This window comes from Balaenoptera musculus, chromosome 12 (assembly GCF_009873245.2).
Source record: "Balaenoptera musculus isolate JJ_BM4_2016_0621 chromosome 12, mBalMus1.pri.v3, whole genome shotgun sequence".
Lineage (NCBI taxonomy): Eukaryota > Metazoa > Chordata > Mammalia > Artiodactyla > Balaenopteridae > Balaenoptera > Balaenoptera musculus.
In genome coordinates this window covers 62,336,859-62,353,078 of record NC_045796.1, presented here as the reverse complement: position 1 = coordinate 62,353,078, position 16,220 = coordinate 62,336,859, and the positions used below count along the sequence as shown (strand labels likewise).

At 36.3% G+C, this 16,220-nt stretch overlaps 1 protein-coding gene across 2 annotated transcripts in view; it reads left to right on the top strand.

Annotated features, from left to right (window-relative positions):
* Positions 1 to 16,220, top strand: part of FHL5 (four and a half LIM domains 5) — a 38,618-nt gene that overhangs the window by 10,402 nt on the left and 11,996 nt on the right. The window contains exons 2-3 of one of the 2 annotated variants that reach the window (XM_036871480.1): positions 13,863 to 14,030; positions 14,892 to 15,066. In XM_036871480.1, coding sequence (XP_036727375.1) covers positions 13,875 to 14,030; positions 14,892 to 15,066 — 331 coding nt within the window. In that variant the 5' untranslated portion in view covers positions 13,863 to 13,874. Of the gene's footprint in view, positions 1 to 13,862; positions 14,031 to 14,891; positions 15,067 to 16,220 lie in introns of those variants that run through there. The other variant, XM_036871481.1, reaches the window with a different exon arrangement.

Below are 16,220 nucleotides of genomic sequence, written 5' to 3'. Positions count from 1 at the left end.
TTATATTATGGTCATAAGGAATACAACAACCCCCCTTCCAAAATTTATAATAGAAGTTAGAATAGAAGAATTATCTAAGAGAAACACAAAGGGTCTTCATTGAACATACCATAATACAACTCATAAATGTAACTCATATACTTTAAATATACCTTATAATACAAACTCATATACCCTAAAATTCAAAAATGTCTGCAGCTTTAGAACTTTTTGACAGGCTCTGTTTCGGAAGGCCCAGAAATGAGCTCTTCTTTCATCATTGTGTTTTATGAATTTGAAGAAGGTCATAAACCAACAGAATCTATAATACGCATTAATGCCAGGATACATGAAAGCCAATATATTATATGGTCAGACTTGTCTTATTCTCAGGAAAGAATTAAGTGATTGATTATGAAATCTTATTTCGTGCTCTTAGTTAAACGACTGAACATTCTTCCCAATTCGTTTAACTGGAGTTGTCATTTTTAAGCCATTTTTCGATTTAGAAAACTACTTTATAGGCTCTATTAGATAAAGAATACATCTATCGTTTTATATTGGCCACCTTCCAAATAAAGCACGCTCTTCATTTCATTGGACAGTTTCTAATACTATCTTTCATCAGAATAGAAATGGTTTATTTCTCATATTTAAAAATATATTTATTGGAAAGAAAATCATGGAAAGTATTTTTTGCTTGGTTCTTCTATGTTCTAAGGAGCACGTACTTTTAGGTTTTCAAGATTACACGGGGTTAAGATGCATCGACAACTGTGGTGATTGGAGCACTTGGCTCAGCTCCTCTAAATTCCTGGGTCCCTGGTTATTACCCTAATCTGCTCTCAGGCACTGTGTAAACTGAATATGTTTGCCATCTTCTTAAGGTGAATTAATTAGAGTTCTCTCATCACTAATTATGGAAGGAAATTAGAGTTTATTTTAAAACACCCAGCAAGGGACTTCCCTGGTGGCGCAGTGGTTGGGAGTCCACCTGCCAATGCAGGGGACACGGGTTCAATCCCTGGTCTGGGAGGATCCCACATGCTGTGGAGCAACTAAGCCCGTGCGCCACAACTACTGAGCCTGTGCTCTAGAGCCTGCAAGCCACAACTACTGAGCCCGCGTGCCGCAACTACTGAAGCCCACACGCCTAGAGCCCATGCTCCTCAACAAGAGAAGCCACCGCAATGAGAAGCCTGCGCACCGCAAGCAAGAGTAGCCCCTGCTCGCCACAGCTAGAGAAAGCCTGCGTGCAGCAATGAAGACCCAACGCGGCCAAAAAAACAAACAAAGAAAAAAACCACCCAGGAAAATAAAATAGCTGTCTTGGCTTTACAGTGATCCAGTCACAATGTCTTTATAACACATGACATTGAACTCAAAAACTGAAGGAAAAAAGGTACAAAAGATATTGCATTTCCTGTCTGATGAAGTACATTCCACTAGACCATAGTGAAATTTTCATGTGATCTTGTGAACTCAAATACCTGGCCCTGTGGGGGTGATTCATAGGACTAGCATGTGTTAGAGATTCAGTCCTTCCACAGGAGACTTAGTTTCTACAATGACAGATCACACTTCTTGCTAAATATGCTTGCATTTGTCAATAGATGCAAGAGGAAGCAGGTAGAAACAGTGTTAAACAGATGAATCAATGAGCTCCCTCCCCACTGCTGAGAAAACAGCTACTAGGGCTCAGATACTGATAGTAGTTAATGAGCATGATGAAGGTGATCTTCAAATAGAAAGGAAAACCAATGAAACAAAGCAAAACAAAACAGAACAAAAAAACTGACACAACTACTACATTTAGTATTCCACAGAGTACTTGCTGAATTTTTCAGAAAGCTTAGAGATGGGTGGAGGGAATACTCTCTGATACTTATATTAGATCTGCAGTGATATTTAGATTAGAATCCATCTCCAGAAAATGAGGTTGATTTGGGGGATTCATATGCAGGAAACATCCTGTCCCTACCATGTGCTGACTCTGTGCTAAATACATTTAGATAAATCACCTCTTTTAGTTCAGTCCTTGTGTATACCAAACCCCAGCACTACATGAGAACTCAAGACTTTGAGGAGATCCTGAGGCAACCTAGGAACTTGTATTTGCTCTTCCAGAACACCTTTTACAGAAATAATAGCAAGGCTACAGGGAGTAGAAGGAATGACAGCTTATACCTATTGAAATGATAGTGGTTCCTTTGGGATAAAAATTGAGGCAAGCCTAATGATGGGTTTAAAAGCAGGAAGTTGGTATCTGGATAGACAGAGATCTAGATAATCCAGTTGCACCTTAAAAGGTGGTATTCTTTATGTCTTAAAATTTTTCTTATATCTCAGTGAGGAAAAAAATCAAAGATGGTATTAAACCTATATATTTTTTGAGAGCCCTACTTTTTTATTTTGTAAAGAATATAATGTTTGTTAAAATGTGGTTATACTTATGTATTACCATGAACTACAATGTACCTGTTTCAGTAATCACTGCCATAATTACATGATTCTGAACGTAATCCCTCCAAGAAAATCATACAAAGCACATTTTTCCTTTGTTAGTATCCACAGAACAAATTAACCAGATGGAAAGCTCTCGTCAGCTATTTTGTTTCACGAGAGAGCAGTGCCATCAGGTCTCAGGAGAATTCTCATTTGACCTCCCTACACAAGACATTCAGTTTCCAACAAACTGGGCTTGTGAATATGTCCCTAGAGACTAATATCAAGCATTCCACCACAATTCTATGATGCTTGTTTTAGGTAATTTTTGATTGATGGCCTGAAGTTATGGCTTTAGTTATTTTTTAAATTGTTTAGTTTTCAGAAGTAGTGTTTGAGGGGTCTAGAAAATAGCCTCCTTCTTCAAAATGGGAACTACACTTACAATTACACTTTCCATCAAGTCAAATACACCTACAGCCAACTCACTCATGACTTTTCCATTCTAATCTCACTTGATCTGTGGGTGGGATCACAAGCAGCTAATAATGTTCTCATTTCATAGTTAAGGAAAGTAAGTGCCAGAAAGATTATACGGTTTCCATAGCAGTAGTTTCCATGCTCGTGCTTAAGCAACTAGTGCAAAAATCTATAGCCTCTGCTTTCCAACCCAATATTTTTCTCAGTATGTTTGTTATGTCTTGGGTTATAAGCAGAAAACAGATACGGAAGTACACACCGGTCTGTTCAACTCCACCCTCAGAACTAGGAAAAGAAACAAAGGAAAAAACTAAGAGTAGAACTTTACTAGTTATTCCAACTCCATGATATTTTTAAATCTGTGAATCTAAATTTTTCCACTGTACAACATATACTTATTTTGTCTGGCCTAGTTTACACAGACTTTGGAGGATATATTTTTTCATATATCTCATTTAAGTCCACCCAAATTGTCAATTTCACTCAGAAATAACACTTCAGTGAAATAATACTTCAGCTAGTATCACCTATCTCTGAAGACAATGACCTTGCAATCTTGGTAAAGACATGATCTGTCTCCGAAAATCATATTCATGGATGCAGAAAGGCTGGTGCATCTTCCAACAGAGAATTGAAGTATTTGATCATACAGTTCAAAAACTGTTAATGGAAGCCTATTGGTGCCCACAGTTTAGAGAGGAAACCCTTTAATAATGTCAACAGATTAACCATGTTCTGCTGTTTCTTTGATACCTTCCTCAGCTGGTATTTAAAGGGCATTCTAGCTGTCTTCTTCAGGGAAAGTGAAAGGACTCTCCTTGTCATGGACAGGCCCTTAGATCTTCACCTTCCGTTCCCTAATCTTATCTCGTCCTTAGATGTATTTGCCATAGATATAATAGATATGAATTAATTCACTACTCAAGTGAACATATGCAAATTCTTAACTTTTTTTATACTTGAGTCTTTATCTTTTATTCTGTTGATAGAATTCCCTTTGCATATGTGTTTTCATTAGTTCTTGTCTTGGACTCCAAGCTCATGGGAAGTAGGAAGTTTTCCATTCATTCATTTCTTCAGCCATAAAGCATGTTCTGAGGTCCTGCTATGCTCAGACCTGAGACACACAGAACTAAGCAACATCCTTACCCTTGAAGAGCTTAGAAGTGAGACACACACAGTACAAAATAACTGTTACCAAGTGTGGCAAAAGAAAAAGAGACATATGTATGAACTAATGGGAGCAACTTCTGTCCAGAGAGATCTGAGAAAGCTGCAGAGAGAAGGATTTTTAGCTGGACCTTGACTGAGAAGTAGGTGGTCAATGGGGGGGGGGGGGTGACAAGAAGAAAGTCATTAGAGACAGAAGAAAAGTCACGCATGAAGGTTCAAAGGTGTAACAAGACATAGTATATTTGAAGAATAGGGAGTCATGGGAAATGGCTAAAGCATAGGTGCAGTGTGTGCGTTTCAGATGGTACAGGGTTGGGAAAGGGATGAAGAGATAGTGAGAAAAGTAGACAAAGTAGCAAAGGGTCTCTATGCTAAGTAATGGACTTTATTTTATAGTCAAAGAAGAGCTGTTGGAGGTTCTTCTCCAAGGAAGGGAGATGATCATGAGCCTGAGAAAGATTTTTCTTGAGTATTGTGGAAGATGTTCTGGAACTCCCAGGGAAATTGAGCTTATTTAGAGAGCAAAATTCATACAGTAGAAATGTGCTTGGTTCTACTCAGTAGAGGGAGAAACTTTTAATAATATCTTCAGTTCGATGTAAGCCACTATGGTCCATCAGAGATACGAGGAGGGCCTAAACAAAGATTTAAGGAATGCTTCTGAAGTGGAATCAATAGGATATGGTACCCAATAAATATATGTAGGGGGTACAGGCAGGGAGAGAGGGGAGAATGATTGAAAACACTGCCTTGGCAGACTAGGTGGATTGCATAACCACACACTGAGGATGGTTTCTGTAACTCCTTATAGAGCACAGAGCAATATATTTTCCTCAGTGAGGCTTCCAAAGTGCCCTTGACTGGCCATCAGCCCCTATCTGCCCTCACAGCAACAGTTCAAATTAAAATCCTAAATGGGAAAACTAGCACAGGTAAATTCATTTAGGTACAGTTCGAATTAAGATTCTTCATCCACTCTCCGTCTTCACCCAAGTTCCGTATATCAATCACACAAGTTTCAAAGACGTCAGCGTTTTGAACTAACATTTCCCAAGAGCATTTTAATATTCCTTATGCCCTTTAGATTTCAATGCTTTCAAGTTCTTTCCTAAAGAAAAGCAGAAACAGATCTACTTTACAGAATCAATGAAAGACCTGAATGGGCAATTGAAATAGTCATGTAGCACTCTCAGATGAGCAGCAATGTATTTATACAGGCTGAATGAGGCTACTTTGAATAACCAGATGAAAATTAAGCCAGAAAACCCAACAAACTTTGAATTGAAGAATAGTGCACTTTTACGTATGTGCAAAAGTAGTGATTGTGGCATTATTTTCACCCATTTAGCAAAATTTACAAATCATGTAGTAGAGATAGAAGTAATCTTAAATACCATTTACTGTATATCCTCTTATCAAGACACATAATCAATTTGATGATTTTATATAGTACTGCCTGCCTCCACATGGAACAAAGAAAGCTATAATCAAATCAACGTAACAACTTATATTTGATATTTAGAATATAGGATATATGGTAATTCAACTCCCTCAAGTAAATAAAATTCCTCAAAACCACACCAACATAGAGACATTATTGGAAACCAGAAGGCCCAAATTATATCGTAGTATGTTTCAATTTCACCATAAAAAGTAAAAGCCCTCTTACTTTTGAAATTTGTAATCTCTGACACGATAGTAAGACACAGCTCGTGTCTTATTGTAAAGTAATAAGACAAAGATCATACATATTGGAACCATGTTTTGGCTTTGCACACTTTCATGGTAACTGAGTATTGAAAGAAAGAGAGAAAACTTTGTCTCCTTCTCTTTTTTGCATCCAAATGGTCACCCTGAGAAATTTACCCTTTGAATCAGCCCACAATTATCCCCATATCTTCCCTGTTTGGACAATAAATTCCATGACCACCATTAGCACACAAAAATATTCTCAGGATATTACTACATCCATCTGGATTACTTCTCTGTTGACAAACATAAGGAAAGAACTCATTTATCACCCACTCATTTTTTAAACTATTAAAAACAAAACATTACATATATAGAAAATAATGTTTCTAATATATGCAAAGTATAAAAATAATTTGGCTTAAGAAATCAAATATTTTCCACATATTTGAAACCCTCTGCAACTTCCCAATCCCCGACTAACTCCAGAAGTTAGATAATCTTAAACTGCATCCTAATTCTTGTGTTTATCATCATCATCATGCTTTTTAAAATAGCTTTAATAACATTTATTATGTTTAATAACATGTTACCATATATTTATCATAATTCCTAATAATCAATTTTGGCTGTTTTTTAACTTTATAAAAATGCAATCACGGTGTATTTACTATTTTATAACTTACTTACTTCACTCAGTAGTGAGGTTTATCTGTATTAAGGAGGGCACCTGTAATTCATCTGTTTTATTGCCATATAGCAGTATGTTATATGACCATACATCTACTTATTTATCCATTTTCCCTTCGATAGACATTCAGAGTCTCCTGCTACTAGGGCTACTATAAACTATGTTGCCACGAACTTTCTTTCAGGTGACCTTTGCAAGATTTTATGAGTCACACACTTAGGAGAGAAATTACTGAGTCATATGAAGGATACATGTTCAACTTTACAATATAATGAAAAATTGTTTTTCAGAGTGGTTTATCCATTCATCTTTCATTCTTATTTCAGTGTGTGAGTTCCAGTTGCTCCTTATCCTCACCAACATTTCATATTGTCAGACTTGCTAATTTTTTCTGACCATGAGTACAAATTATTTCATACTGAGTTGAATGAGCTTCCTTTAAAATATCTGTCATTTTAAAAAGAAAAATTTTTTTCTTATATCTTTTGCCCATTTTTCCATTAGTTTATTTTAAATTCTTATTGATGTTTTATATATTCTGCATTTTAATCCTTTGTCAGTTATATATGTGGCAAATATCATCTACTAATCTGTCATTTTGTGGCTTTTCATTATTAATAGTATCCTCCAATGAGCAATTTTTTAAATTATCAGTCTTTTCTGCATCTGCTAAGTATATGGCTTACTCTTTTATTTGGTAAATGTGGTAAAATACAGTGATTCTCTTCTTAATTTTAAACTAAAATTGCATTCCTGGGATAAACTCAGCTTATCATGATATTAACTTTTTCACATATCACTGGATTCAATTAGTTATTGTCTGTGCTAAATTTTTTGTATTTACTGCAAAATTTATTATTATGAGTATGATTGGCCTATAAATTTTTCTCATAATGTTTTTAGATTTTGGTAATCAAAGTTTTAATGGGTTCAAAATTAAGTGGATCATGTTTCTTGTTTTTAATTATTTGGTATAGTTTGTTAATATTGGTGTTATTTCTTCCTAAATCTTGGTAAAATCCACTGGAGAAGCCACGTGGCCTTGTATTTTACTTTATATGTAGGCTTTTAATTTCAAATTCAGTTTCTCTAATAGTTACCAACCAGTTAAAATTTTATATTTCTTTTTGTATCCGTTTTAACGTTTTACTTATCTTTGAAGTTTCCCATTTTGCCTAAGTGTTCAAATTCTTTAAAGTTGTTCTGTTAATGTTTATTCAGATTCACCTACATATTTATAATTTTTGTTGTTTTTCACCCTTTTATCTTTAAGCTTCAATCTGAGCTCAGTGTCCTTTTCCTTGAAGAACACTGTTTGATATTTACTTTAATATGGGTGTGCTATTGATATATTCAGTTTCTGATAATATCTTTTCTTCACCTTTTTTATCAAAAGATATTTTACCTGAGTATAGACTTCTAGGTTGGCTCCCATTTTCTTTCAGCCATTTTATCTTTCCATTGTCTACCTTCCATTTTTTTCTGTTGAGAAGTAGGTAAATTCTCAATTTGTTGTTACTCTGGAAGTAATATTTTTAACCTACTTTTTTTTTTTTTTAATATATTTATTTATTTATTTATTTTGGTTGTGTTGGGTCTTCGTTTCTGTGCGAGGGCTTTCTCCAGTTGCGGCGAGCGGGGGCCACTCTTCATCGCGGTGCGTGGGCCTCTCACTGTCGCGGCCTCTCCCATTGCAGAGCACAGGCTCCAGACGCGCAGGCTCAGTAGTTGTGGCTCACGGGCCTAGCCGCTCCGCGGCATGTGGGATCTTCCCGGACCGGGACACGAACCCGTGTCCCCTGCATTGGCAGGCGGACTCCCAACCACTGCGCCACCAGGGAAGCCCTAACCTACTTTTAAGATGTTATTTATCTTTGATTTTTAGTAGTTTTACCCAGAGGTGCCTAGGTTGTGTGTTTTTAGTCTGGGTGAGGGTCATAGTTTTTGTTTTGTTTTTTAAATTTGTAACATGATGTATTTTGTCAGTTTTAATAGACTGGCCATTATTTCCTCAATAAGAATTCTTCTTCATATTCCCACCAAAATACATAAAACAACTCTTTTTACATGGGGATAATAATAATATATGTTGATTAAATGGAATGTTAAAAAATAGACTCCTTATCGATTTCCTGTCTGTGGTATATCTACCTTCCAATCCCTTCTCTCACTATTTCCATTAATTTTCACGAATCTCAGCTCAAAACACTTCACTCATCTATTCTCAATCATCAGTGGTTATATCTTTTCTATAGAAAACATATGTTCATCTCTAGCTTGAAACTTAAGCCATTGGTGATCTTGCCCAGCCTACTTTTCCAAACTTGTCCTCCAATTAGTACCCTCTCATGCCCTGCAAGCCACTTCAAATAGATTACTTGCTATTTTCCATGCAGGCCTCATGTATTCAAGTATAAACATCTTTCCTAATTCTGTTGGTCAGTCTCAAGTGCCCTCCCTCAACATCTTCAGGAAAGGAGAGGTTTACACAGGCTCAGATCCTGGGCTTCAGTTTCTGACAGGTGTAGGATAAAATCCTGGATTTGGCATTTTTATCAGCCAAGTTATCTTGGCCTCTCTAAGCTTCTTCATCTGTCAAATGGGGATATTAATAATAGACCCATCCTACAGGATTGTTGTGAGGATTAAGAGAGAGAATCTACACAAAGTGGTTAACACAGTACATGGCTCTCAGGAAACACACGGGAGCATTAGAACTCACTGTTAGTATTTTTAACAATTCCTTCAAGGATGGTAGAGGCTGCTCTTTGCCCACCACAGCACCCATCCTGCCCTGTAATCCAGAGGTCAGGAACCTGCTGCCACCGCTGATACCACTACCACGACTACCTCTCACAGACCGAAAACAAGTCCCTGGACCCTGGAAAACCTGAGTTCAGGCATTCTGAACGGGGGAAACCACTCACATTTCTACGACCCAGCCTGCCGGCAGCAACAGCAGCAAGAACGTATCACTCCCACCTTCCAATGTACACACACCTGTCTGGAGTTAGCAGAGCCAAATTTGCATCCTCAACACTAGCTGTAAGAGGGTCCAGGAGATGTCTTTAGCTGCCTGACTTCTCCAACTAGGAGGAGGATAGAGCCAGGGTTGGGAGAACCAACCCATGATAACTACCACACGATCCATTCAAATGCCATTTTCTCTAAGTTGTTCCTGAATTTTTCCCAGGTAAAAGTAATTTCCTTCATCCTTCTCTTAACTGGTGGTTTTTAATTATCACTGGACATTAGAACCTTCTGGGAGCTGAAAAATACTTATTCTCATTCTCTACCCCCAGAAATCCCAATTTAATTGGTTTCGAATAGGAGTGCACTTTGGAAATTTAAAAAATTCTAACATGCATTGTGTTTAGAACCATTGCTCTAAATTATTATAACTTTTCATTTCTCCTTATCACTTCCAAACCTTTGTTTAGTTATTTATAAAATGTCCATATTCTTCCTACTAGATTATAAGCTCTCTGAGGATGGGATTTGAGTCTAGTCTATTTTTATGTCCTTCATAACTTCTAGCAGATTACTGTGCAAAAAAAAAAAATTACCTGTTTATAGAATGAATGAATGGTGTGTGATGCCTTGCAAACCAAAGCATATTAAAGATACCCTGCATAGCCTCAAGTCCTTGCCTCTCTCCTGCTTGATATTCTCTCAACTATACTTTTTGGGAATCTGTTCAGCATAATAAAAATATAAGTGAGTACACTGCTCACAGCATTAAACTTCTAATCATTAACTCACCATATAACATAACTTGACACAAAATTATTCCTGGTTTTAAAAATAACATGTGAAACATGTTATGAAACAGCATTCTCAGCTATAGAAGTTAGGACCAATAAACTCACATGCTTTTAGGTAGAAATCTAAAATCTAAGGGAGAGAATTGGAAAAAGAAAGCCAAGTGCATTCATGACATTGGACTTCTGAGCTATTTATCTTATCTTCATAGGTTCTTTGATATATCAGTGTACCTCTAAATCAGTCTTCCAAAACTCCAGTATGCAATGATAAAAATTCTGTGCTTAAACTGTTGCATAATTGCAGAATCACTTTGATAGAAGTTTGGCAAGAATATAATCTAATCCTTTTGAAAAGTTTGACAAGAATGTCTAATTGATATTGATACTAACGTTTCTAAGTTCTTGCCAGGAAAAGTTAAATGCTATTCAATTAGGATACTATTAAGATTTCTTATGACTCATAATTATAAATCAGCTCTGTTCAAGGATTTTAAATCTTTGAAAGCAAACATTTTTCAATATCTTTGCCAAATTAACCCTCAGATGGGGGCTCTTGAGGTGAGATTCATATAGTCCCTATCCCCTTTCCTACAGTTTTACCTGTTAGAAAATGATTAAAAACTAGACATTTGGTCTGCTCTTGAGGACACTAGTTATTCTCTGATTATTCAAAAATATTAATGTAAGGGACAAAGAAGAGGGGGAAAAAAGAGACAAAGGCCAAAAAAAAGTACAGAATGATGTTTAGGAGCAAATAAGGTGGGAAAATGTGACCCAATGGGAAAAATTCATACTCTTGCCTCTTTTGCCTGCCCTCACACCACTTAGAACTGCTTTTATTAAAGGTCCAAATAGCTTTGAAAAGCTTTAAATAGTTTCAAGGTCTTCCTTTATCCTGAATGGACCCCGGTGAAAATCTGTTGTCAAGACTCACCATTCCCCAACTTTGGATGTAATCCTGTGCCATTCTCCCATTTATCTTTTCCCCTTCCTTCCCTGCTAATCAAGATCCTTCTTCCCTTCCTTCCTTCCTTCCTAACAGACTTGCAAAAGCTTAACTTCCTTCAAATCTTCTTAGAAAGGTCTCCCTTTACTGTAGCTCCTCACTCCTTTCTATTAGTTGCTAAGAATTCTATATGGTTCTAGTGGAATGTGTATCATATTTATGGTTATAACACCTCTAAGAAACTCTATATAGATGTACTCATATACCCATAGTTAAATGATAGACTTTATGAAAATGAGGACTGAATTTCTTAGTGTACTTTCCCCAGCTAAGAATAAGAGCACAAACGTTCAGTTTGTTCTCTTATCTCAAATTTATTCACTATTACCAAGGTAAGAGCTAAGAGAATCCAGACTTCTTGAGGGCAGGGACTTCAACTATTACAGAGTAGACATTTAACACGTGTTGACCTGGACCAAATGCCTACTCCCACTGTACAGTTCTATAAAATGCAAAATTACATAGTTCTGAGATATTGAACTGACTCTTCTCACCCTCCCCAACTCCCTGACTTTGTTTTTAAAAAAACAGATGGAATAAGATGTACTTTCTCCTTTAAAAAACTGGAGAAAATAGGGTCAATTTTGTTAAGAATTTGTATGGAGCAAGGCCTATTATGTGATTAGAATGGGGATGGGGCAGAATCTTCTTGTACTTACATTTAGACAAGTATTTATATTCACTGATATACATTTCTATATCAATATTTATATTATAAAATAAATATTTATTTAGATATTTAGATTTTAGTTATTTAGACTTCTGAACACCAAATGAGGTACAGGTATTATAATGTTGTATTTAGAGTGTTGTTTAAAATAAAAACTTGAAATTCTACCAATTTTGTGATCCCTTTGGTGTTTCTTCATTTTATAATATACTAAAAGCCTCACAAAATGGAAGTAGTCTGGGAGTTCCTAAGTCCTGAGAGGCTGTGCTTCATGGTGCTATTATATACATCTAAAACTAAAGAAATATTAACAATGAAAATGGTATTTTCCATATTAAGTGATGAAAGTTAAAGGTATATACCGTATTTCACTATTAAGAGATAAACACTGGATCACTGTAAATGTGAATAAAATTTGCATTTTTAAATCTTTCAGGGGATTTAGATCTATTTCCTCCTGTTTCCAAGCTCTCAGCAATCCTTTTAGTGTGTTTGTATTCACTAAAAAGGGACATTTCTGTGGAATTAATCAAATAGGGAATTCAGTGTTCCTTGCAGATAATTTTGGCATGTTCCACTGGGAACTTCTAGTCTGAATTTTCATCTTTCCTGGGAAAAGACACATATATTCTAAATCCTTAGTCTTTTCTTTGTTAGTAAAGATCTGCTATAAACAGAATTAATGACAATGTACATTCAGCAAGACACTCTGCTGGAAACTTCATCATTAAAAGAAGGCAAAATATGTGAGAATGCAATTTGAATGTAGTAAATAAAAACTGGCATTAAAAATGCTGTAAAAATCATCACAATAATTAACTGATTTTCTGATTTTGCTAAAATTTAAAAAAACAAATTTCTGAGGTGGAGAATTAGAAAATATTCATAGTTCCCAATGTATTTATTTTCTAAGAAAATCAGTGGTATTATTTTTGGTGACAATGAAAAACTTGTGTTCAATGCCTAATTAAACCCTTTTGAAATCCACGTGTTTTGTTTTTTAATGGTTTTCCTAAATTTACAAAATAACTAGAATTCTTATCCTGACCTTGGCTTTATGTTTTTCATTCTATAAAATGCTGCTGTTATTCTTCCTTCTGTGTACATGTTAGTTTAGCCCTAAAACCTGAAGAATCCGATAGCTCTTTTCTACCACTGATGGTTTTAACTGCATGTCCACATCTGGAAAATTGCTCAGTGGCAGTCACACAGACCTAACACTTGGACTGAATCCTCACTGCTGAGGAGTTGTATTTGACCAGCTAAGTGTGGGGCATTTAAGTGGAGATATCCAGGAGGCAAATGAAGAACAGGCTAAAGCTAGAGATTTGAGTCAACAGTATATTTAGGGAGGTTGAAGCCACAGGTAAGGAGGACGTCCCAAGGGAGAGTCTATGGTACAGGAAGACCTTAGGACTAATGTGCAGAACCCTCATTAGGTACCCGATAAAGAATTGGGAAATAAAAGGATGGCGGGGAAAATGACAATGTACTTGATTAGTAATTTCTATTTCAGTTAGAGCAAAAAAAGACTGTTGTTATTCCCATGGAACTCCACCTCCAGAACTCTCCAACAAGACAGTAACTTATGACAGTTAGTGAAAGCTCTATCGACAGTTCATATTTATATCCTTGAGATGAAACCATCCTATTTCAACACATATTACATTCTCATTGAATTCCACATTAGTGAATGAGGAATACAAGATCTTTTTTCACACTCTGGCTGCTGGTTTAATGCATTTTGCTAGTAAAACACACAGGAACTGCCAAGATGGGAGAGTAGCCTTTCCTAAATCTCTCCAAGTGTCACCATGAATACAGCTTATTTCCTAAATTGGTGGGTGTTCATATAAGAAAATATAAATCTATTCAAGTGCTTGACTCATGTTGTATTGAGGCTTTATAATTTATCTTATCAAAAAATCTTGCCTTTATATATGTAAATTATTTTTTTATTCATAGGATTAAGCCAAAATGACAACTGCTCAATTTGATTGTCAATACTGCATGGCATCACTTCTTGGGAAGTATGTACTAAAGGATGATAATCCATACTGTGTTACTTGTTATGATCGTATCTTTTCTAACTATTGTGAGGAGTGCAAAGAACCGATCAAATCAGATTCCAAGGTAGGTCTTACCTCAGTTCACAGAATTATTGCATATGAACAGCAGACAAGTGCTTTGGAATGCCTCTTTTTCTTTAGTGTTGACTGTTAATACTCTAATGCTCTGCTACTAGATATAAGGATTTTCAAAGCTATCATCAATCAAGTTCCAGGCGCTATGCTCAGCACTGTGAAACATAAGATACACTTTAATATCCTTACAATGATCTTAGGAGATAGTTTAGGATGCTAAAGATGAAAGAAGTTATTTGCCCAAAGTTACACAGCTGAAATGTTATTTCTAGAATGATAAAAGTGAATAACTATTACAAATAATTGGAGCCATAAAGATTCAAAAACCTGTATCTTCTCGCTTCACATTAGCCCCATCTTCATTAAACCATTGTGCGCTGATACCTCTCACGCATACACCCATTCCTCCCAGAATGCACATTATTATATATTTTTTTCTCCTTTTTTGGGGGGGAGTCGGGGTGGTCTTTGTTTTAGTTAACTAGTGTTGAGATTTTGTTTAGGTAAATCTCAAACAGTAATAGGATGTTACAACCTAAAAATAAAAATCATTCCATGAAAAACCTTTCTTATAGTTTATAAAAGGAAGGTAGAGGGAATGTGAAGAAACAGGAGAGTACACTTATTTTCCATCTGTCTTTTGTGACCAACCAAGGAAGCCCCAGGGTCTAGTTCTTAATTGCCCCAGAGAGTCGCCTCTCTATGGGTAATAAGTATCAATAACAACATGCCCTCAAGCTACCAGCACCACCTACTGGCACCAGAGTCCCAAGAGTGTTTAGTATTGTTTTATAAAATGGCCTGTTTGGTCACAAACATACTTAATTAACTTTTATTTACTGTCTCAAAGGATCTTTGTTACAAAGGCCATCACTGGCATGAAGGATGCTTCAATTGCGCCAAATGCAATCAGTCTTTGGCGGAAAAGCCTTTTGCTGCCAAGGATGAGTGCCAGCTGTGCTCCGAATACTACTCTAATGAGTGCTCCTCCAAGTGCTTCCATTGTAAGAAGACCATCATGCCTGGTAAGATCACAAGGCACTCCTGGTCTATAACTGAACCTGCAACGCTTTGAATTAAACCCAAGCACAGGAAGAGTGTAGTACATTAATTCCCCCTTATCCATGGTTTACACTTTCCATGGTTAAAATTACCCGAGGCCAAAAATATTAAGTCTGAAAATATTAAGTGGAAAATTCCAGCAGTAAAAGTTTCTTAAGTTTTAAACTGTGTGCTCTTCTAAGTAGCATGATGAAATCCCCCTCCATCCTGCCCATGACGTGAATCATCTCTTTGTCCAGAGCATCCTGGCCAGTAGTCACTTAATTAACCATCTCAGTTATCAGATCAGACCGTTGCTGTATTGCAGTGCTTGTGTTCAAGAAACCCTTATTTTAGTTAATAATGGCCTCAAAGTGCAAGAGTAGTGATGCTGGCCATTCAGGTACGCCAAAGAAAAGCCATAAAGTGCTCCCTTTAAATGAAAAGGAAGTTCTCAACTTAGTAAGGAAAGAAGTTGTATGCTGAGGTTGCTGAGATCTAATGTAAGAACGAATTTTCCATCCATGAAACTGTGAAGAAGGAAAAAGAAATTCGTGCTAGTTTTGCACCTCCAGCTGCAAAAGTTATGGCCACGGAGCATGATAGGTGCTTGGTTAAGATGGAAAAAGCATTAAACTTGTACAATAAGGTATTTTGAGAGAGAGACCACCTTCACGTAACTTTTATTACAGTATACTGTTGTAACTGTTCTATTTTATTATGTTATTGTTGTTAATCTCTTGCAATGCCTAATTTATAACTAAACTTTAACATAGTTCTGTATGTATAGGAAAAAAACATAGTATATATATATAGGGTTTGGTATTGTCTGCAGTGTCACACATCCACTGGGGGTCGTGGGAGGTACCCCTCACAGATAAAGGGGGACTATACTACACAAAACCCTGCTTCTCAGAAAGACATCTTTCTGCTATCTCTTTATCTCATTTAGTGTACTTTAGACATGAAAAGATTGTTCTTTCTGTCTCCAATGGGCAAAGTACTGTCTTGTGTTTTTTCATAAACTTAATTCATAGAAACATTTTGAACCAGAAACTGAGCCATGGAATAAAGATAAAATCTATACCAATAAATAATACTAACACTGCACTAAACACCCTGTCCTAGGCAGAACCAA